Here is a 23,477-nt window from a genome sequence, read left to right as displayed (position 1 = left end):
GGGTGACTTCGAGAGCTGAGCCCCAAGCAGGTGCCTTTCCTGCCTGGGCCGGGCCTTCCTGGCGCAGCTAGTGTTTGGCCGCAGGAAGAGGATGAAGGTTTGGGGACCGTGAACGTTTATTCTAACAGCGCTTTACATTTCTTTCCCAAGCGACTGGAATTACAAAGGCTGATCCTTACAGAGCATAGCGTGGGAACCCGGAGCGCAGCCACGCAACCCTCGCGTGCGGCGCCCGGGCAGAGACCCGAGCCTCGGGTGGGCGGGGAAGAGCGATTGTGACCTGCCCGGTCCCTCCCTCGCCAGCACTGTGATGCTGCAGGGCAGCTGCTGGCCCCCTCCCGCCTGGTGTCACAACAGCGGAGGCGGCTGTATCTGGAGCAGTTGGAGTGGGCAGGCCCAGCCGGGAGCGAGCGGGCTACGGGAGCGGCCGCGATGGTGAGCCTGCCGGGCCGGGGCGCGGGGCGCTGGGGGTTGGGGGCACGCGGCGCCCAGCGCAGGGCCGCATCTGCGCGGGGGCTAGCAGCCATCGCTTTGGATCTAAGGAGTTCGAAGTCTCCTGGGGGTGTCAGTTCAGGGTCGAGGGGTTCGTACCCTCGGGCGGAGGACAAGCCGGTGCCAGTGCCCCTTCTCGTAGAGAGAAAGTAGGGGCGGGGGCGAGTCGCCCCTTAAAGGGACCCAAGGGAGATGTGCGCACTCAGGTGAGGGGAAGGGGGACATGGGGGGCCCGCGCAGAAGAGGTGAGGCCCTGAGGCATCACCTTGGGGCAACTCAGGAATCCGAGTGGGGGAGGGGCAGGCAGTCCAGGGATTCCCGGAGGCTGGGGGCGTGGGCGGTCAGGTCCCTACACCCAGCCAAATGTGACAGAGCCCCGAACGTGTCAGGGGAGTTAGGGCGTCACAGCCCCACGCCTGGGGGCTTCGTTCTCCTTTCCCAACCCCGGCCGTCTGGCTTGGGCTTCCCAGGCCCCCGGCACCTGCTCCAACTCCCCAGTTTTTCCAGTGGTCCAAGCCAGAGGACTCTGGCCCACAGGGCTCTCCCCCTGGAAGGCCGGGGGTGGGGTGGGGCTTCAGACCTGTGGTTTCCTACCCTGGCCTCTGGTCTGTCCATCTCCTTCGAGGACTTACTTGCTGAAGAGGACCTCCCCCACCCCCTCCCTTCACCCCCTGCGCCCTGGGCTGGGTAAAATTTGCCTCCAATACATTTGCCCGGACGCCTGGAAAACCAGAAATCTCCTCGTCCAGAGCCCGGCTGTCTGGGCCACTGGGAGTGGGGTGGAAAAGAAAGGTTGGGTGGGAAAGGGGGCGGAGCGAGCAGTCTCACAGGCCAAGGTCAGGCTTTCCTGCACTCTTGCCCGGGTGTCAGTGACCAGGAGGACAGGTGAGGACTGCCCTCCTCCCGGCCTCCGCTTGTTCTGGAGAGTGCCCAGGGCCCCTGGCTCTGGCCCCAGCTCTGCTGAGTCTAGTCCAGGTCTGTCCCGCACCCTCCCTCCCCAGAGCAGCCTCCTCGTGGCCAGAGGAATTCACTTCTGCCTGAGGGCCCTGGTGCGGGGCCATGGAAGGAGCTGAGCTGGGAGTTCAGAGTTTTGGCTTCTGTCTCTGCAGCTAGCTGTGTGACTTCAAGAAAGTCACTTAGCCTCTCTGAAGTGGTTTTTCTCATCTACAAAATGAAGAGGGCTTATGGTTCACATTTTCAAGGCTCCACCTAGCTTTACTATTTTAACCTTTTTATTACAGAGAATTCCAAACATATACAAAAGAAGAGTGTTATAATGAACCCCTGTATATGCCTCATCCAATTTCAACAGTTATCTACTTATGATGAGTCTTGCTTCATTGACTCCCCTTCCCCTCTCTCCCTGTTATTTTGAAGCAAATCCTAGGCAGCATACTCAAGATTTGATATTTAGTATTTATAATATCTAGCACGTAGCTCGTGCTTTATAATTTTCCAAGTGCTGTCTCTTGCATGTTTTAATTCTGACCTGAGAGCCGTAGTGCGTCTTACAGGGGATCCCATGATTCTAATCCAGCTCTCTGAGCAAACTTCAACGGGCATTCAATAGGCCAGTTTCTGAAAATACCTAATAGACCAAAAAATGTGAAGTAAAACCTTATTTTAAATGTGCTAAAGAATTTGAAAGATGTTTAACTGAAAACCTATGGCTGAATATTTTGGAAAGAGAATATATTTTGAAATTTTTGAATTTTATATAGCAGGTTCTATTTGGAATATTTATGTACATGGGCAGCACTGTCTTGATGGGAAAACTTTTTTTTTTTTTTTTTTTTTGGCGGTACGCGGGCCTCTCACTGCTGTGGCCTCTCCCGTGGCGAAGCACAGGCTCCGGACGCGCAGGCCCAGCGGCCACAGCCCACGGGCCCAGCCACTCCGTGGCATGTGGGATCCTCCTGGACCGGGACACGAACCCGTGTCCCCTGCATCGGCAGGTGGACTCTCAACCACTGCGCCACCAGGGAAGCCCGGGAAAACATTTTTTATTGACCATTTCACACTCACAGAATTGAAATTTATTTATTTATTTATTTATATTTATTTTTGGCTGCGTTGGGTCTTCATTGAATTGCAGTGGCTTTTCTTGTTGTGGAGCACGGGCTCTAGGCGTTCAGGCTTCAGAATTGCAGCACGTGGGCTCAGTAGTTGAGGCATGCAGGCCCTAGAGCGGGTGGGCATCAGTCGTTGCAGCACGTGGGCTCCGTAGTTGTGGCACACGGGCTTAGTTGCTCCACGGCATGTGGGATCTTCCTGGACCAAGACTCAAACCCGTGTCCCCTGCATTAGCAGGAGGATTCTTAACCACTGCACCACCAGGGAAGTCCCCAGAACCTCTTTTTTAAAACCCCTTGACTCGTTCCTGAAAGGCTAGGCTGACACACCTGCACACCTGGACCCAGAGTCCCACCCGTGCCGAAAGGACTTTCCTTCCTCCAGTGGCTGGGCTTCCCTCCTGAGGGTTGGAGAAGGCTGTCCTTGTTGAGGATGGATGCAGCATTTCTGTAGTTTCTAGGTGAGGATTTTAGAACTAACCTTGTAACCGCATTCCCATCTGCTCCCAGGGTCCCTCTGGTAAGCAGGTCTCCTGGGAACTGAGACTGCGGCACCTTTTTTGGTGTCGGTGATTCCAGACACGTCAGAGGCCGTGTCTGTGGTTCACGGGGCGAGTTGAGAGCACAGCCTCCTCACTGCACTCCTCCTGGGGAGGCGGGCCCATGAGTTCGGGTGGGAACTGGCATCAGAGGGCAACAAAGAGCCTGTCTTCCTGCAGACATGGGCAGCTAGAAGGCAGAGTGTCCTGGGGGCGAGGTGGATGCTGCTTCCGAGTCCACAGGCCTCTGCAGACGCCCTGAGCGGGCGGCGTGGCTGAGCCCCACAGGGCCCGGGCTTAGCTTCCGACTCTGAGCACCCGGGGGGCTGCGGTCGCTAAGTGCGGGTCCTCAGAGGTCCCTGGGCACATGCTCTGGGTGGCAGCGGAGGCCCCACCCCCAGACACTGTGTCCACAGGGAGTGTCTGGGCTACGGTCGGGCCCATGCAGAGCCTGCGAGTGACACTGCGGCTCAGTGACCTCAGTGACCTTGAGAGGAAGAGAGAAAGTGACAGTAATTTTTGAGGAGGAAAGAGCTAGTGAGTACAGGGCTAGTGATGGGGTCGGTGGGAGGATGTGGCTCTTGGGGGCAGAGTAGACCCACTGCTCCCTCCCTTTGGCCACAAGGGACTGACAGGACTGTCTGTGGCCTTCATGGCTGACGTCCCCCGTCGGCGTCTCCCTGTTAGAATTTCTCCCAGATGAAGAGACCAGGAGGAGAGTGGGTACCGTGTGCCGCGGATTAACACTCACTCGCTTTCTCTGGCACCTGACCCCAGTGTCGGCTGTAGCTCAAGGGCCTTTGGCCTCGAAGGGTCTACAGAGTCTAGGAGTCTACGACCAGCCCTGGCCACTCCCGAGGGCCGTCTCTGCCACCCCTGTTGCTGCCCTGCTACAGTGCCTGCAGACTGATGTCAACTTCGGTCGACTCCGTTCCTGCTGTTTCTGGCTTGCTATCTATTCTTTGAGTCCAAATAGGCTCTAATTGAAGGATTTTGAGCAGAGGTAGTGCAGTCTTTTGTGAACCACATTGTTCTTACTTTAATTATCCCTCTGGAACACTGGCTCTACTTTTTACCTGTCATCGCTGACCTAGATCCTGAAGTGTAGGTGATTTATTTTCCTAGCCTGACAGCTAGAAGTAATTGGGTCTAAAAATATGCTTCCTGAAGGCAACTGTGTGGCCCTTGACCCACAGGTGGTCGGGGTATGTGGCCTGGCCTCAGGTTTTCACTGGCCTAGGCTGTCAGGTCCCTTCCAAGATAATATGCCAATTTCACTGTTTTGTGATAGTTCAAAACTATTTTTAAAGCTACAAAGCCTCCTTCTGCAGAGGATTGCAGTGGGCTGATCAGAGTCCTCTGAGGGCAAATGAAAAGGAAGCAATTACTATTAAAACAGAAATAACATGAGGTTGATCTAAGGAAAGATTTCTTGCAGTGGAGTTATGAGAGGACTGTCAGGTTCTGGAGTGTCTCTTTTCTGCCGTCCTGCAGAACTGGGCAGCCTCCCCGGGGAGGATGCTCGTGGGCTGCTCTGATGCTGCTTCTGCTCTGCCTTCACAAGCCTACACTTCGGACAAACTAAGCAGTTGGTGGGACCTGCCCTAAATTCTCCCGCTTCTCGTTCACACTGCTCCAAAATCCAGCTGGAAAACCTGCTGGCACATCTACATTCTCCAGGATGTCTGCAAATATTCCTGCGGGGGGAAACCAAGCTGCAAGCTGTCTTTTCTCCTTTGAGCTCCTGTTGCCTCTCAGGCCCTGACCACTCCCTTGTTAGATGGACTCTAAGCCTTGGCAGGGTTTTCTTTCCAATCACCCCTGCTGCAGTCAAGCCCTGTACTCGATGCTGGGTATTTGGCCAGGAAATGGGGGCTCCTTGCTCTCCACCGGGGAAGTCAGAAAAGCAAAAGAGCGGCTAGGAGCCGTGCAGTAGAGCAGTGATGGGGAGGCGGGGGCTGAGGGAGGGCGCCGTGGGGCCCCGGCTGGTGCGGGGCCTTCCAGACCTGCTGCAGGAGGGGACGATTAATGAGCGACTTCAAGGGCGAGTGGGAGTTGGCCCAGTCCCTTCTGATGCCGTCTTGCAGACGATGACAGTAGCTCTGTGCTGTGGGAACCAACAGAGCAGGTCACTTTGGTAGCCACCCAGCACTAGGGCTGGGGAGGGGTGTCATGCTTTCCTCGAGGAAGGGCGCTCCTTCACCCCCTGGACTGCTGGGCCGGAGGCGGGACCCCCTTCATCTCACAGGGGCCCAGGAGCAGAAAGCTGGCTTGAGCCCTGCAAGCCCAGAGTCAAAATAGAACTGAGGGAGGAACAGTGTGAGAGAGAAAGCAGGAGCTCTGCCCGGCCAGAGAGGGAATCTGAAACATGAGTTTGGAGCAAACACATGATGTAAAGGCCCTCTGCTGAGTCAGCTCACCACCCCCCGGCCCCGGCCTCGGCGCTCACCCCCCGGAGAAGCAGTCCTGGTCTTCCAGGGAGGGTGGCCCATTTTCAGAGGCTCCCACCGCGAGCCCTTCTGTTTCTCTCTGCGATGGAGCTTTTTTTGGTTTGGAGGTTTGCCGTCCAAGCTTGCCTCGCTCTCTGCTATCAGGCTTGTGCTGCTGTAGGTGTGGCCCACCAGAGCCCAGGGGGTTAAGAGTGCAAATGAGGCAGGGGGGTGGCTGGTGTCAAGGAGAGGACTCGGGCCGGGGTCAGAAGACCTGGATCTGAGGCCAGGCTCTTGCCCTGTGGAATTTCCAATCTGCCCCTTTACCTTTCTGAGCCTCAGCTTTTTCACCTGTAAAATAATGGGGTGGGAATCATATTCGGTGATCCGTGAGGCCAGCCCAGCTCTAGAATCCTGAGGGCTCTGAGCTCACATAATGTCCCTGGTCATGGCAGATGGGTGACCTGTCTTGGGCATGAGGGCCGGCCCCCAGGCCGTCAGCACTGGGGGTGCTTTGTGTTCTCCTGTGTAGAGCCTCCAGGCAGGAAGGGGGGGGTGACAACGAGGCAGAGTGGCCAGAGGAGCCGTGGGGTCCTTGTCCCCTCAGAGCAGGTGCACAGACCTTAGCACCATTAGTTAAACGAGGGGGCTCACCTAACTTTTCATTTCACTGGTGATTTCCTCATGTGACTTTACGTAATTAATTAATTTATTTAGGCCGTGCTGCATGGCTTGTGGGATCTTAGTTCCCCGACCAGGGACTGAACCCTGGCCCCAGCAGTGAGAGCACCCGGGTCCTAACCACTGGACCGCCAGGGAAGTTCCCCGCTCCCATAACTTTAAAGTTCTCATTTGCCCTCACAAACTGGGCTCTTGGTCATTGTTAGTTGAATCAATGACAAAGTGAAAAGGGACAGGAAGAGCCTGGCCCTTCGCGATGGGTCATTAGGGTGAGGGGAGCTGTCACTTAGCTCTTACTCTGTTTCCTTTCTTTAATTTTTCTCATTTTAGTATGAAAACCGTCAGACCTTCAGAGAAGTATGGTAGTGTATCGCCACCCATAAATCCATCATCTAGATTTAATACTTACTATTTTTCTGCCATGTTTACTTTACCTGCTGTGTTTGTGTTCAGTAGTTGTGGCTCGTGGGCTCTAGAGCGCAGGCTCAGTAGTTGTGGTGCACGAGCTTAGTTGCTCTGTGGCATGTGGGATCTTCCTGGACCAGGGCTCGAACCCGTGTCCCCTGCATTGGCAGGCGGATTCTTAACCACTGTGCCACCAGGGAAGTCCCCCCCACGCCATGTTTTGATTTGTTCAAACCAGAATTCAGTTAAAATTCACATACTCCATGTGGATGTTATGTGTCTTAAGTTCCTCTTGATGTGGGTCAGTCCCTCCTTCACCTTTGTTTTTCATGAGTTAAAAAGATTGGGTCAATTTCACTGTAAAATGTCTCACCTTCTGGATTCATGTTTTCTCTCAATGTCCCTTATCCCTTGGACCCCTGTGTTTTCTATAAAGTGGGAGCTACATATAAAGGGTGTAATACGTTAAGGCTGAGGTTTTTTTCTTTTGCAGTACGCGGGCCTCTCACTGCTGTGGCCTCTCCCGTTGCGGAGCACAGGCTCCAGACGCGCAGGCTCAGTGGCCATGGCTCACGGGCCCAGCCGCTCCGCAGCATGTGGGATCCTCCCGGACCGGGGCACGAACCCGTGTCCCCTGCATCGGCAGGCGGACTCTCAACCACTGTGCCACCAGGGAAGCCCAAGGCTGAGTATTTTTGACAAGAAGCCTTCATGGGAGGTGTCTTGTGTGTCCTACTGCATCACATCAGGTTATCTCACTACTGTGGGGTTTATGATCCATCCCAGTGTCAGAGGCTGGTGACCGTTGCAGTTATTTTCCCCTTGTGACACATAAGTAACATAAGTAACAGTGCTTCTTTGGTGCTGTGTGAATATCCAGTTCCCCATCAATCCTTGTCCAAATCAGTTATGTAATCAGAAACTATAACATGCAATATTTCTTAATATATCATTCCTTCTACACTGACCAGCTGGGAGTCTTCTGTTTTATAAAAAGAGCTTTCCCTCCTCAACAGGGCTGTTTGGATGGGGACAGAGGAGACTCTTTAGTGGGAGTTTTCTTTCTGAATAAGACGAAGGACATGGAGACTTTTACGTGTCCATCCTGTTTCAGTCGACTGCCGCTCTTCCTCTTTTTGACCCTCAGATTGTTACACCTTTGGCCATGGGAGCCTCTTCTGGTTGGTGTCTGAGACCTTCCGGCGTCTATTCTCTCAGGCCCCCAACGACGTTCCAGGTCATCCTGTGCATTCCTTGCCCCAGACCTGGAACCTCACCCTCCAGGGAGCCCTGGCTCCTGCGGGTGGAGAATGGCACTGAGAGGCCGCTTCTGGAGGCATCTGTGGACCCATCAGTTACTTCTGAGTCTATCTTATACTTCCGGTTACTCTTGTGAATTTGTGTAACAGGGAAAACTGCTCCTCCTAAGGAGTGTGTGTGTGTGTGTGTATGTGTGTGTGTGTGTGTGTGTGTGTGTGACTGATTTCATCTGTGGAGACTGGCATATTGACTAGCATGAGGTTAAAGGGGTGTGAAAACCTCCGTATCACCATGTTGGTGGTTTTCAGGACCCTGAGATCCTTTACTCTTCCTCCTCTGACCTTTGATCTTCCTGAAATACCCCTGTATCCTTCCAGAAAGGCCCAGGGGATGCCTGGAGGATGGTTGGGAGGTGGGGTCACAGGACAACATGTGGGACCTGCTCCTTTCAGGTCTCTCCAGGGTCCCCTCAGTTCACACACCCCCGAGGAAGCCACAGCTGCATGTGAAGGTGTGGTCTGGTTGGTAGCTGCTGGTTATGGGGGGTTCCTGGGGGAAGGACCCTGCTGCCTTAGGCCTGAACTGAGTCCGAAGATAAAGTCCTTTCATTGTGAGAGGAACGTAGCCTGAGGTCTCCGGCTTTCCACATGTGCCTCTTCCAGGTGGAGAGTGAAGCTCCAGGAATGAAAGTGCATAATGATAAGGATACAGATACGGACAACCAGGACAAAAATGATCATGGTAGCTTATGCTTTTCAGATGAAGGGGGTTTACGTAACTCAGCCCAGGCCACACAGCACAGCATGTAACTTGAGAGGCAAGATTTGTGCCCTGGGGTGTGGGCGGCTGTGAGCAAAGCCCTTTCCTGGCCACCAGGCTCACAGAAGCACAGAGGCCAGGGCACAGAGACAGGTGTGGAGCAGTGCCACGTTGTACAAGTGTTAGGGCACCGGCTCCTGACACCGCCGGCTTCCCTGCGCCCACACCCAGGGAGCCCCAGGGTCCCAGGAGTCCCATACCCCATGCCCAGCCACGGTCTCTGGAGGCTCTGCTCCCGGCTTGGGTTCCCCGGAGCTGGAAAATGCCAGGTCGGGTCACGGTTAAGAATAGAAGGCCGCACAGCAGGCACATGCTTCCCTGCCCAGCTCCGTCTCAAGCACACAGTCTCCTTGGCGGGGCCCCTGCTTCCCCGGTGGGGTGTTGGGGGTGACGAGTACACCGTCCCAGCAAAACCATAGCACACACTCACTCACATCCACACACACACACTTACACATATATACACACATACACACCACACGAATGTACACAACACACACACGCACACCCCTCCCCATCCTAAGCAGTTAGTACCAGGACTAATCAGGTAACTGTAGCTTCACACCAGAGTACCATGGAGAAAAGGACACTCTAAAGGTCAGCTTTACTTAGCACTTGGCCTGACGTGGGCGAAGGAGCAGGTTATGGTGGCCGCAGAGGAACTCTTCAGTCCCTCAGAGTTCAGGAGGCGCCTACTTTGTCCCCTCCCAGCCCTTCCTTGCTGATGTACTGATCCTTTCTTATTCCTACATTTGTAGCCAGAACACTAATGACACCCATGATACAGACTCCAAAGTACATTCCACTGTGTGCTTCTCTGTTCTGTGATGCGGAGACAGGGAGCGTGTGTGTGTGTGTGTGTGTGTGTGTGGCGGCGGCTGGGAGACTCAGGCTGCAGCAGGAAGCGGGGGAGCACTGTGCCGGGCATGGCAGTGGATTTGGGGGTGGTTTCTGCTGTTCTCACTGGTTCTTCCTTTGACTGGTTCCATCCGGGCAGGAGTGTCGTGGTTTGGAATTAGCCCAGTTTCCTCTACGCAGCTGCCCTCTTTTTCCTTTTCTTGACACAAAGGATTAACCCTGGAAAGCAATCTCTACAGCAAACCACAAAGCTGCGGTGCTTCTTTGGAACCGAGTCTTGATCCAGATGCTGTGGTGCCCAGACCCCACGTGGCTGGGGCATGGCATGGCAGGAGGCATGAGTGTCCTGCCTGTTGAGTGCCAGGGCTGGACAAGTCCTCAGAGCTGGGGGCCTGGGGGCCTGGGGGTCTGGGGCAGAGGCGTGGCCGGGCTGGGGCTCTGACTGGGCTGCTCTCTCCCCGCAGCGGGAATGCATATCCGTCCACGTGGGCCAAGCAGGGGTCCAGATCGGCAATGCCTGCTGGGAGCTCTTCTGCCTGGAGCACGGCATCCAGGCCGACGGCACCTTGGGCACGCAGGCCAGCAAGGTCCCGGACGACGACTCCTTCACCACCTTCTTCAGCGAGACTGGCAACGGGAAGCACGTGCCCCGGGCCGTCATGGTCGATCTGGAGCCCACCGTGGTGGGTGAGTGTGGGCCGGGGTCCCCGCACAGGGACAGCACCGGACTGCAGAGGCCGTGGTGTCTGGGGAAGCAGATCTGCACGTGGAAGGGGGGGCTCATCCGGAGCCCCCACCACATGACACTTGGCTCCTAGAGTTCTCCGCAGTCTCGGGATCTCAAGTGGGGATCACAGATCTCTGCTCCCCGTTAAAGCTCCAACCTAGTGCTCTCCACTGAAATCTGCCCAGACGGACCGACATTGCCGACATTGTTTATTAAATACTAAGGGTCAAAATACAAATAATTTCAGAAAGTATAAGACGCCCTCAAACAGTCAGTTTCCCAAAGTGTATGTTTCCGATCCTACGGTAATTGCAGTCTGTCCCGGCGGCCTGGGATAACCTTGCAGCATCTTGCACACGAGACGAAATAGCAGCAGGCACTTTCTCTTACAGCCAGAGGCTGCCGTAGGTTAGAATGAACCTCATCTGGATCTTAGGGAACAGGAATTCTGACGTGTGTTGGGGCAGGATTCTTGCTCTCCCAGCTCCCCCGGCCCCAGTACCCCCTGGATCAGTCCTCGCTCTTCATCAGGATTTTCTCATCTTCAAAGTCTGCTCACCAGCAAAGGTGGACAAGTCCCCCAGGGATGTCTGGGCGCTGCCTGCGGTGCCTGAACACTGTTTCTAGGGCCACAGACCCCAGGCCCTCTATCCTATGGACACTTGTACAAATACAGAAAGGGCAGATGAGCTTCCCAGGCCACTGCGTAGACGGGTGCTTTCCCTGGGGGAGCAGAGGGACCCTGGAGAAGAGAGGGGCTGCAGGTGGGGCCTGAGGCACCTTGGTCTGCCGTGTGTCCACTGTGCATGGACCTTGGAGGTGAGCAGAGCCCCCGGCCCCGCGGCCTCTCTTGGGCTCCAGCTCTTCTGGAGCCTGGATCATAGCTTTGCTTCAAAGTTGTCCTGAAATATCTCTAATGCCTGACGTGTATTGTTGCCACCAGAGATGGAGGTTAGGGCTGGGACAATTCCGGGGGAGCCTAGAAGCCAGACATATCATTCTGAATCTTTCTCTGTGTCCCTGGAACATTTGGATGCAAGTGAAATCGGGTTAAATTCTGGGGTAAATTTTGCAGCATGAATGAAAAACAAGAGGGCAGCCTTGTGGGTCCAGGGGGAAGAGGCAATCAACTTTGGGGTTTGGCCAGCTTTGTAAACCCAAGGCTTTTTAAGGTCCAGCCAGTAGAGCAGCTGGCTTCTCATTGCTGCTTGAGTCCCTGGCTTCTGGCTCTGTTAGTTCCTGTGTTACCCTGGAATTCTCTTAGCCTCGCAGGTATATTATAGGGTTGTCTGGTCCCACCTCAGTGGAGTTCAGTAGGTAGAGGTGCCATGTGTATTCTAGAGGGGAGGGAGCCATCTCTTCTGGGATAGTAAGACTGATGGTCCCCTCTCTTGGTAGATGAGGTTCGGGCAGGAACCTACCGCCAGCTGTTCCATCCAGAGCAGCTGATCACAGGAAAGGAGGATGCGGCCAACAACTACGCACGGGGCCACTACACGGTGGGAAAGGAGAGCATCGACCTGGTGCTGGACCGCATTCGCAAGCTGGTACGTGTTTACAAGGGCAGGGAGCTGGTGAGCTGGACGCACTAGGATTCACCTCTCTGAACAGGCTGGGTGGAGGCACGTACCCCCTGGCTACAGGATCAACGCCTAAGATTTGGGAATTTCTGCTTACGTTCCGTAAGAGGCATTCACAGGGCTGACGCCCCTTCCTCTGGCTGGACATTCTGGGCTGCACTCCAGGTGATGCCCCGGTAGCACTTACAGATGCTCTACAGTGGTGTCTGGGGAAATTCCAGGTGTGAGAAAGGCGAAGCTCTTTGCTTCCTGGCAGCACAGGTTAACAAAGCATTTAACTTGGAAGAGAAGAGGAAGATCTATTTCAGCACTTACAAACGCCATTACCAATATCAAATATGTTCTGCTTAATCCCCTAAATAATGATACAAAGGAGGTCTTGTCCTTGAACTTTACAGATGGGGAGATGGAGGGTCAGGATGGTTCAATAACTTGGTCTGGGTCCCACAGCTAGAAAGTGGCCAAGTCAGAATGTGAACCGGGTTGGTCTGACTAGAAAGCTCAGGGTGGGTCCCTTGTCTACTTGAGCCCCCTTTCCTAATCTGTACAACGGAAAAGGTTGGGCTTGATCAGGGGTTCTTTACTTGGGAGCTAAGGATGCCAAATTTTCTGTTTAGAAGAGGGCTAGTAGGGTTCATCAGTCTCGGAGCCGTCTGTGATCCCCAAAGTTCAGAACCACGGGACTGAGCACAGTCATAGATCACGGCCAGTGGGGAAGTTCTGTGACCTGCGAACTCTCTTAGTTCTGGTGATAGCTAACTGTCAGGTCCTTGCTTAATTATCACCACAACCTCAGGAAATGAATTTTTTTTTTTTAATTTTTGCGGTACGCGGGCCTCTCACTGCTGTGGCCTCTCCTGTTGCGGAGCACAGGCTCCGGACGCGCAGGCTCAGCGGCCATGGCTCACGGGCCCAGCCGCTCCACGGCACGTGGGATTCTCCCTGACCAGGGCACGAACCTGCGTCCCCTGCATTGGCAGGCGGACTCTCAACCACTGCGCCACCAGGGAAGCCTGAGATGAATATTTTTTATTGTCCTCACTTTAACCAAGGAGAAACATGAGTCTGGAGGGTTCAGTTCAGTAACTTGCTTGAGTTTTTACAACTCGGAAGTGGCAAAGTTGATGTTAAATCTCAGGTTCTCTGACCCATTTATCTTCCTGAGCCACCTTCCAAGGTTGGGCTGGGATGTGTAGGTCTGCAGTTCCCGCAAGATCAAATGACTAGGGCTGGGGAAGTGGGCAAGGAGCTGGGGCCCTCATGGGGCAAAGTCATTAACCGCCGTGGTTCTGGAAGCTCATTCCTGGTCCAACCAGGCCACTGGGCTGGAAGCTTCATGGACCCGGAGGTGTGTGCAGGTTTGCTGCCCGTATTTTAGCGCTTCCTCCCAAGACCGCCGAGGCTCCTTTGTGTTTCCTTGCTCCTTCAAGGCTGTTTTGATCTCACCCACTTGACAATGTTGAGGGATAGAGTGGGGCAGACAGAGAGGCCCGTGAGGGAGTCCTCAGAGCCTTGTCTCGTGTCCTCCGCTCCCAGACAGATGCCTGCTCAGGCCTGCAGGGCTTCCTCATCTTCCACAGCTTCGGGGGCGGCACCGGCTCCGGCTTCACTTCTCTGCTGATGGAACGCCTCTCCCTGGATTACGGCAAGAAGTCCAAGCTGGAGTTCGCCATCTACCCGGCCCCCCAGGTGTCCACGGCTGTGGTGGAGCCCTACAACTCCATCCTGACCACGCACACGACCCTGGAGCACTCGGACTGCGCCTTCATGGTGGACAACGAGGCCATCTATGACATCTGCCGGCGCAACCTGGACATCGAGCGCCCGACGTACACCAACCTCAACCGCCTGATCAGCCAGATCGTGTCCTCCATCACGGCCTCCCTGCGCTTCGACGGCGCCCTCAACGTGGACCTCACCGAGTTCCAGACCAACCTGGTGCCCTACCCCCGCATCCACTTCCCTCTGGTCACCTATGCGCCCATCATCTCAGCCGAGAAGGCCTGCCACGAGCAGCTCTCCGTGGCCGAGATCACCAGCTCCTGCTTCGAGCCCAACAGCCAGATGGTGAAGTGTGACCCCCGTCACGGCAAGTACATGGCCTGCTGCATGCTCTACCGGGGGGACGTGGTGCCCAAGGATGTGAACGTCGCCATTGCCGCCATCAAGACCAAGAGGACCATCCAGTTTGTCGACTGGTGTCCCACGGGCTTCAAGGTGAGAGCAGGTGGCTCCGTGGAGACAGACAGCTAGAGGAGCAGAGGGAGAGACCAAGGGTGGGGAGGAAGAGGTGGACACTCAGGGTCTTGGGCTGATGCACATTCCGTGGGAGCTTTGGGATGAGATGGGAAGAGGGGCTTAAGCCAAATATAACACTAATTTCATTCATTAATTCGTTCATTCACTTAGTTTAGGTCAGGAGAGATTTTGAGAGGATTATTGGAAGAGGGGAGGGCACGAGTGCAGTAGGGAGAAGGGCTCCACCTCTCCTGCCCTAAGATCTGCAGACATCTCATAGGTCAGGCAGAAAGGACTTTTCTCTTACAGGGAGGAGTGAACGGGGCTAGAATGAACTTGTGTGCAAGTGGGATGAAGAGGATGACTGGGTGGAAGTAGCTCTGATTTGACAGTAGATCAGAGAATGCAGTAACCAGATGATTCAAGTTGCCGGAGGGGTGTAATTCCCTCCTCTAACATAAGATGTGTTCTTCTCTCCCCAGTTTATTTTGAAAAATTATTCGCCCTGTAAGTTTTCATCAATTTAGAGTAAGGATAAGAAATTTCATGGCTATCATATGGTTGTGATTCACATTATGAAGCCCTGACATTTCCACTAACCGGGAGTGAGCTGGGAGCCTGTTGTAGGTCTGCGGTCTGGGGAACACCAGACTCTGAGGGTTGGTGTGGGTACAGAATAGCCAGGGAAGACCCCCAGCTCCCAGGACCAGAAGATGTCGAGCACTGGAAGCCACCCCCCTGAGTCGCCCTGGCCGGGCAGGCAGCTGCCCCTGCACTCGTGCCTGCTTGACTGCTTTGTCCTGTGTCCCGCGGTCTCATCCGAGTCCACCGTCAAAGCAGCTGCCACCATTCATGTTAATTAGACCCCTGGCAGGCCTTTAATAATTTAGAGGTTTGCCGAACACCACAGGTGGTTGTGACAGTTGCTCGAGCCAGAGGTGAGCACGTCTCAGTTTTCCCTGCTGGGACTTAATGGAAACGAGACACCTCACGCTGGCTTCTCAGCTGAGAGGCTGATGGCGGGGGGCATTTCCCACCCTGCTCTGCTCCCAGCCACGTACAGAACCCTTCCCCTGGGCTGTGTCTGTTTTCGTGTGGCAGTTCTGGTCACCCTTGTGAAAACATTCAGGATCTTCCCCCAAGTAGTTGGGTTTTTTTCTTTCAAATGGAAACAAACAACAAAACAAGCTAGTAGTAAAATGAATAGGAAAAAAAAAAAAGAATGAGATATGAGGGTGATGGAGAAATTAACAAAAAGGACATGCCCCCGTATTCTTGCCCTCTTATTTTAAGCTGAAGCTCTGGGGTTATGAGCAGAGAGATAAGGCAGTGCTAGAACCTTTAGCTGCTTCTCAGAAAAGCACATGCCGTGGGGGTGGATGGTGTTGAACTTCACCCTGTAGCATCCTCCCCAGGGTCAAGGGATGCTACTGCTGAAAAGAGAGCACAGTTGGCTGGTCTGGTGCATATGTCATGTGGCATTGCCTCCTCCCTTCTCCCCTTGGTCCTTTGTCCCTGTCTCAGCATCACCTCCACCCCCAAGGTGCCGCTTTTGTTTAAGAGGAACGATAGGTCATGGTGAATTCGTTTAGTGGGGCACCCACCTCGGCTGTACAGGCTGCAGCCTCTCCCACCTCCACCTCTCAGAGCTCATGCATTTTAAAGCTATGAATTTGAGAGATTGGCAGTTAAGACCTGGGGGCCTGGTGGAGAGGCATCTTGGGGCCAGCTCCACGGTTCTCAGTGCCCCATGAGTATTATCACAGTCATCACCTGAGGCCCCTTCCAGGTTCCTAGAGTTCCCGGGGTCGGCTCCAGTTTGGGGTATGTGTGGGGAGAAGGGAGATTTCCAGGATAGTAGCCCCCTTGTGAGGTTGGGCTGGATCAACTTGGAGGACCCTCCATGCTGCCAGAACTTGGGGGATTGGCTCATCCAGCAAGAGTTTTAATTGACTTTCTTTGATTTCCATGCTTTTCTTCCAAGAAACCCCACTCCCCAGAGATAGAGGGCCTGGTAAATGCTGACTGACACCATCCCCAGAACCTTTTGCATCTCTTTATTTATTGCTTGAGAATATCTCCCTGATCTTTTTTTAAAATTGATTAATTAATTAATTAATTTAGTTTTGGCTGTGTTGGGTCTTCATTGCTGTGCGCGGGCTTTCTCTAGTTGCGGCGAGCGGGGGCTACTGTTCGTTGCGGTGCACCGGCTTCTCACTGCGGTGGCTTCTCTTGTTGCGGAGCACGGGCTCTAGGCGCGCGGGCTTCAGTAGTTGAGGCATGCGGGCTCAGTAGTTGTGGCTTGCGGGCTCTAGAGGGCAGGCTCAGTAGTCGTGGCGCACGGGCTTAGCTGCTCCGTGGCATGTGGGATCTTCTTGGACCAGAGCTCAAACCCGTGTCCCCTGCATTGGCAGGTGGATTCTTAACCACTGTGCCACCAGGGAAGTCCTCTCCCTGATCTTTTAAACAGCCCGTCACCCTTGGCAGAGAAAGTGCCCTAAACCCGTTGACAGCATAACTAAGAGGAACCCGAGATACCATTGGAAGCAGTGAACTTATAATAACCTCCGTCTGCTGGCACTGCACACACGCCCTGCTTGACGCCCTCTTCCCTACCCTCATTTGTCGGCTTGAGTCTCCCACTAGGGTTTCTACCAGCCCTTCCCCTCCGCTTGAGTTTCCCGGCCCAGTGCCGCTTGCTTTTGCTTTCTCTCCCACACGCACCTCTCTACCCACCCGCCGTCCCACCTCCTGACCCCCATTCACATGCAGGCCTGCTGCCCCGCCCACCACGTGACCGAGGCGCCCCAGCTGGCGTTATCTGCTGAGTGCCGCATCTTCACTCTCTGTTCCCCAGGTGGGCATCAACTACCAGCCCCCCACGGTCGTCCCCGGGGGAGACCTGGCCAAGGTGCAGCGGGCCGTCTGCATGCTGAGCAACACCACGGCCATCGCCGAGGCCTGGGCCCGCCTGGACCACAAGTTCGACCTCATGTACGCCAAGCGCGCCTTCGTGCACTGGTACGTCGGAGAGGGGATGGAAGAAGGAGAATTTTCCGAGGCCCGGGAGGACCTGGCTGCCCTGGAGAAGGATTATGAGGAAGTGGGGACTGATTCTTTTGAAGAAGAAAACGAAGGGGAGGAATTTTAAATACAGACGTTCCTCGTGGCTGTGTCTCTTTATTCCTGCCGCCCCTCCACGCACGTTTAACTTTTCTTAGAGCAGCAGACCCTGGCCTGGGTCCCGACACCAGTACCTGTGGGTGACGGGGCCAGCACGGACGCTGAGCTCTGCCAGACCCTCCCGTGGGGGAGTGCAGCTCCGTGTCAGCAAAGGAAACGGGAGTCACTGTCTCTGGGTTAGGGTGCAGGCCAGTCACACCTGTGCGGAGACCTAAGCGGGATTTAAAATTCTCTGTTAGGCTGGGCTCACCCCAAACACGGCCTGCTGGCTGGGGAGCAGAAAGGTGAGATCTGGGCGCGGGGGAGATTCTGGAAGGGGAGTGCTCTCAGAGTTAGAGTTAATAGCAAGAGCCCATTTTCTGCCCTTGTGAATACACAGATAAACGAGTGGGGCCATTCCAGACAGTGTTCAGTGCTGTGAAGCGAAAAAGCAGCGATGGGAGAAGTGGGTGGCGAGGTCAGAAGAGGCCTCGTGGAGACCCGGGTGCAGCTCGGAGCCACCGCGGAGGTTCTGGGGTCAGAGCACGCCGGGTGGGTGTGTGAAGAGCAGGGAGGAGATGAGGGTACCCGGAGGATGGAGGTGAGGGGTGCGGCCAAGAGCCACGCGGGGTGCAGGGCACACTTAGGCTAATGCTGCACAGGACGTAAGGAGCTTAGGTTTTCTCTAGGTGAAACACAGCATTTCTGTTTGGAATTTGGAAGGTTTTAAGCAGAATACCTACTATGCTTTATATACACATATACCTTATCTCTAACCCCCAACCATCTCAGAATGGATATTCTTCTCATTTTATGGATGGAGAAGCTGAGGTGTAGGGAGTTTATGTGCTGGAGATACAAACGGGCGGGGGCCGAGCGTCTGTCTCTCGGCTACCCCACACCCCTTCCACCGTTGGTGTTTGTGTCCGGTTCCAACTGCTGCCCCATAAAATGAGGGGTGGGGAGAAGCACGGTCCACTTGTTACAAAGGAGAGGACAAATGAATGCGTCTCTTCCCTGAAGCTCGCAGCTCCGGTAGGATTTCTGGAAACATCAAAAGGCTACTCTGATTAAACGACTGATAAGACACCCAGGGTCGGGCCCATAGCAGGTCCCTGTGCATTAAATGTACAACTCGTCAACTGTGGACTTTCCCTACATGTATCTACTCTGTATTCCTTGGAGGCCCCGAGAAAAACAGAATAAAATGTTCCAAGGAAAGGAAAACCAGGCAGGAAGTGATGCAAACCACTCACCGAGGACTGTTTTCGGAGAGGCCACGCTTTCTTGCTCTTCTGTGAAGGAGATCGTGGTGCTGAGGAGGAGTCCAGACCTCTGCCCATCAGGACCCCCTTGCCCGAGGTCACGCCTCACCAAGTCCCACAGGGGCTGCAGGGACAGACCCAGCTGTGCAGAGAATTGGGGTCAGGAGCTGTGGCCCATCTCAGGAAGGGGCATTTCCCCTCTGACAGAAGTGAGAGACCTACCCACGGGTTTCAGATAAGCCTTGAAGGACTTCCCGAGTGTGTAACTAGGACCTAATTGGGGACAGAGTAACAGATCCCCGAGGCCAGGGTTTAGGGGAAATCACCTACAGTGTCTTCCTTCCCTCTAGATTTATGTGAATTAGGTTAAAGTAAATACGAATGGCAAAGTCACAGAGGTGATGTCTGAGAGGTATGGGGAAGGGGGAGTTTGAGGGATGATATTTTAGGGCCTTGGATGTATTTCCCCCCAGTTTCTTCTCTTCCATTTTCCCTTGTTTGGTTGGGTCCCTGTCCGATCATGGGGTTGGGCCCGTCTAGCCCTGCTGGCTTTTATCTCTGTTCACGAAGCAGGAGTATTGAATTTTAGAACTGGAGAAATGCATCCCTAGAAAGAGGGTGAACAGGAAAGTGGATGATTCTCTATCTTCCCCCAAGAAAAGGCAGCTTCATAATTCTCCAGCACGGGATTGGCTAGAGGCTTCTTAAGACGGTAAAGTAAGTTTGGCAGATGCCAGAATTGGGCCACGGCCTGTGGTAGGCAGCTTGTTTAGCTCACTGGACTTTAGCCTGGATTATCCAGTTTCTTGAATCCTAATGCCATCTCTGAAGGATTCCTAAGTAATTTCTACCGATTAAAAAAAAATTTTTTTTTACTTTTTACTATTTTACCCCAGGAATTAGGAGAGCCCGTAGTTAACATAATATCTAGTGAAATCCACTTGCATATTCATATGTACTCCTCACCCCAGTGTTTGCAGTCTAGGTCCTTCTCAGCAAGAGGGACAGATCTCCAGTCTTTGACCGCAAACAGCTTAGGTTCCAAAAAGAACCTACTGAGGAAAAAGATAGTATGTTTATATATTTATTTTCTCCAAACTGCTGATTATATATCAGTGATTTGATCGGCATTTAACTTTAATACAAAATTGCCACTAACCCCACTATTCTGAATTCTTAAGGGTCACTGGATCAACACCATGCAATTATCTTTCCTATTATAATGCCAGTCTACTAAAGGAATCAAAAACTTCCCTTTTTAAAATTTTTTTTTTTTTTTTTTTTTTTTGGCCACACTGCGCAGCATGAGGGATCTTAGTTCCTTGACCAGGGATCAAAGTCATGCTCCCTGCAGTGGAAGCAGAGTCCTAACCACCGGACTGCCAAGGAATTCCCAAAAACTTCCCTTTTTAAGTTCTCAGTCTAAACTGTCTACATTAAAGAACAAAAAACAAAAAAAACAGTGCTATAATTAGTTTTTTATTTTTAGGTCTTGTGACAAATTTATGACGTCGACCGCTTTAGGGATGAAGGTGGGAGAGTGAGTGGGGCAAGGGGGGAGGGTATCAATACGGATACTGTTAAATTTTGTAGAGTTTATTTCATCCTTCCTTCCCATGTACACAGAACCCCCAAGAGCTAAGGTGAGTTCTCACTTATCCACATTTTTTTCATGAATATGCAGGATGAAACTCCTTACGTGACCTTCTACATATTGTATTTGGGGCTTAGACACTGACGTCTAAACTGTAAGGCTCTTTGTTTGGCTCATGGTTAATGAGACAGGACATTGTCTCTCCAAGCAGCTTCTATTATCTTGCAGTGGGGAGAAATAAAAACACATGAAGTGATCTTTTGTATTAATGCCAGGGACTTCCCTGGCGGTCCAGCAGTTAAGACTCCGCACTCCCAATGTAGGGGGCACGGGTTCCATCGCTAGTTGGGGAACTAAGATCCCACATGACGCGTGGTGTGGCCAAAAAACATCCCGAAAAACAAAAAAAAGAAATCCCCCAAACTCCAAGATTTGTATTAATGCCAATGCAAAAACCATTAGTAAAATGTCAGCAGAGTCCATACCACGTTAAAAAATATAACACCACCAAGAAGGATTTATTCCAGGAATTCAACCGTGGTTCAGTTCTTAGGAATTCCATCAGTCTATTTTTTTTAAAAGTAATTTTATTTTATCTATTTATTTGTTTATTTTTTGGCTGCGTTGGGTCTTCGTTGCTGTACGTGGGCTTTCTCTTTAGTTATGGCGAGCAGGGGCTTCTCTTCGTTGCATTGCACGGGCTTCTCTTGTTGCAGAGCACAGGCTCTCAGCGCACAGGCTTTAGTAGTTGCAGCACATGGGCTCAGTAATTGTGGCTTATGGGCTCAGTAGTTGTGGCGCACGGTCTTGGTTGCTCTGTGGCGTGTGGGATCTTCCTGGACTAGGGATCGAACCCGTATCCCCTGCATTGGCAGGCAGATTCTTAACCACTGCACCACCTGGTAAGTCCTACAATGTATATTGATGTGGATTTCTGTGGCCTTATCTAGGGAGTCCACCCAGTTTCTTAAATCTGCAGATTTATGTCTTTTGCCAAATTTGGGAAATTTTCAGCTTGTCATATCTTTGAATAGTTTTCAGCCTCACACTTTCTTCTCTTCTTTGGAGCTCAGTGAATGTTAGATCTTTCATTATAGTACCACAGGCCACTGAGGCTCTGCTAACATTTTTCAGTCTGTTTTCTCTCTGTTGTTAACATTAGATAATTTCAATTGTTCAGTCCTCAAATTCACTGATTCTTTCTCCTGTCATCTCTCTTCTGTTGAGCTCACCCAGCGATTTTTTCCTTTTGAAACTCTGGCATGACCAAACAATTTTTTCTTTTTTAATAAGCTTTTTTGGGTACTGATTGTAAATACAGATTTTATTTAATACATTGCATTTTACAACATGTTAATAAAATGCAATGTTATTTCCTTTCCCTGTGCACATATTCCCTAAGTAATGAGAAAGCCAGTAATTCAGTACAGTATTGAATTACTCAATAGCTCAACCTTAAGACTGTCACTGGATTTGTTGTGAATTTGGCTCCTTCAATTGTTTTTTTTTTTACTGTGGAACAGTGCTAAATTATCTATGCTCAGGTTGGCTTCACTTACCTCTTCAAAGGTGGGCCCAGAAGAGGAGCTCCGTCACCCAGGAAGCCCCACGCCTTCCTCTCACACTCTGCTACAACTTGATCATGATGAGGTTGCACATTTTCTCCAGCTCTTTCTGCCAAAGTTCAAGTTCTTCCTTTTCTGCAGTCAGATTCTTATCAAGCCAGTTGATGATTTCATTATACTTGTCAAGAATCTTCTGTTTGTCCTCATCTTTGATCTTGCCTTTGCGTCTCTCACCTTCAACCTTTGCTTTCATGTTGAATGCCCAGAATTCCAGTGGATTTCTGGAAGCCATCTGTTCCCCTGCTTCTCATATTCAGCTTTGTGCTTCTTAGCGTTTGGACCATAAGCTCAATGTGTTCTTTGCTCAAATGGGCCTTGTCATTTTTTGATGATAATCTTGTTCTATTTCCCTGTACTCTTATCCATAGCAGAGACACCTAGGATACCACTGGCATCCTGAAACTACATCACCAGCAACAAATACATTGAACTGTGTATCAAATGGACACCATAACCGCATAGAAGAAAAATATGATCCACAGTATTGAACACAGTATTTTGACTATATATCTTCTGTGTAAAGATATAAAGAATGGAAAAAATATCTTGAACTTAGTAAGTTTGCTGTTGGTAGGTAGTGTAGCTATTCTCAAACTACCGTGTATGTGTTCTCAGATTGAGCAAAGAAAGAAATAGATTCATACTAATGGGAACCAGAGTTCTCACTGTGGAAGAAGGAATATACAATTATGGAATGAGATAGAGCAAAGAACAACCCTGTAATAGTGGATCATATTGTAAAATTGGAGTCTTCAGTATGAACTCATGTTTGCTTGTTTTTTTTTTTTTTAAATTTTGGCTGCACTGGGTCTTCGTTGCACTGCGTGGGCTCTTCGTTGCGGTGTGCGGGCTTCTCTCTAGTTGTGGCATGCAGGCTTCTCTAGTTGCAGATCACAGGTTTCTCTAGTTGTGGTGCGCCAGCTCCAGAGTGCGTGGGCTCAGTAATTGTGGCACTTGGGCTCTCTAGTTGCAGTGAGTGGGCCTAGTTGCCCCGTGGCATGTGGGATCTTAGTTCCCCAACCAGGGATTGAACCTGTGTCCCCTGCATTGGAAGGTGGATTCTTATGCACTGGACCACCAGGGAAGTCCCTCATGTTTGCTTCTTTGGTTTTTTTTTTTAGCTCTGCCATTGAAAGGACCTAGCAGCAATGACACACCATAGCAATGAGAACATCTAGTGCTTGTATCTTGGTTTCTAAATAGCATTCCCCTCTAAAAGGAATTATGACTCATTGGAGAACTGGCTGATTTCAGGGCTGAGTCAGGAAAAGTACAAGATGAACCTGGAACATCTTGTGCCAGAAGGTAAAGAAGTGCTCAAAAAATGATGGAAAACATGTCATAAAGACACAGGAGCCAGTTTGACAGAGCTCCTACTGGCCAATTGAGCACCAAAATTAATAAAGGCAGTACACATTGAGTCTAAGTGAATTTTTGCATTTATAATATGAAGAAACAAAGAAGCAAAGAGGAGGGGGAGAAGAGAAAGCTCTTCTTTTTAGTAGAATGCCAACTAATAAAGAGGAACCATGACAGAATCACTAGGGGAAGCTAAAACCATTAGGTGAAAGGTTCTTGGGTATCAAAGATAAACAAAGCCAGCTATTAGTTTAAGAGGTGAAAACAGATTTTATTCAGTAACTACTGACAGTAGGGGAAAGAGCTGAACTCCATTCTGATTGGCACAGAGGTGACTGGGTGTTTCAAGGGGAGAATGAGGGTGTAGGGAGG

General features: G+C 51.9%; 1 protein-coding gene across 1 annotated transcript; it reads left to right on the top strand.

Moving 5' to 3' along the window:
* Positions 1–371: 371 nt before the first annotated feature.
* Positions 372–17,251, top strand: TUBA8 (tubulin alpha 8). The gene is made up of 5 exons (XM_060112396.1): positions 372–435; positions 10,020–10,242; positions 11,681–11,829; positions 13,399–14,079; positions 16,958–17,251. Exons 1-5 carry the CDS (start codon positions 433–435, stop codon positions 17,249–17,251), a joined length of 1,350 nt encoding a protein of 449 aa, XP_059968379.1. The 5' UTR covers positions 372–432.
* The last annotated feature ends 6,226 nt before the right edge of the window (positions 17,252–23,477 follow it).

The sequence above is a fragment of the Mesoplodon densirostris genome, chromosome 11, assembly GCF_025265405.1.
Source record: "Mesoplodon densirostris isolate mMesDen1 chromosome 11, mMesDen1 primary haplotype, whole genome shotgun sequence".
Lineage (NCBI taxonomy): Eukaryota > Metazoa > Chordata > Mammalia > Artiodactyla > Ziphiidae > Mesoplodon > Mesoplodon densirostris.
Note: the sequence above shows the minus strand (reverse complement) of the source record. Positions and strands in the feature narration are given on the sequence as shown.

Coding starts and splice junctions, on each gene's coding strand:
- TUBA8 (XM_060112396.1), top strand. Junction 10,243..11,680: donor TCTGGAGCCCACCGTGGTGG/GTGAGTGTGGGC, acceptor CTCTCTTGGTAG/ATGAGGTTCGGGCAGGAACC. Junction 11,830..13,398: donor TGGACCGCATTCGCAAGCTG/GTACGTGTTTAC, acceptor CTCCGCTCCCAG/ACAGATGCCTGCTCAGGCCT.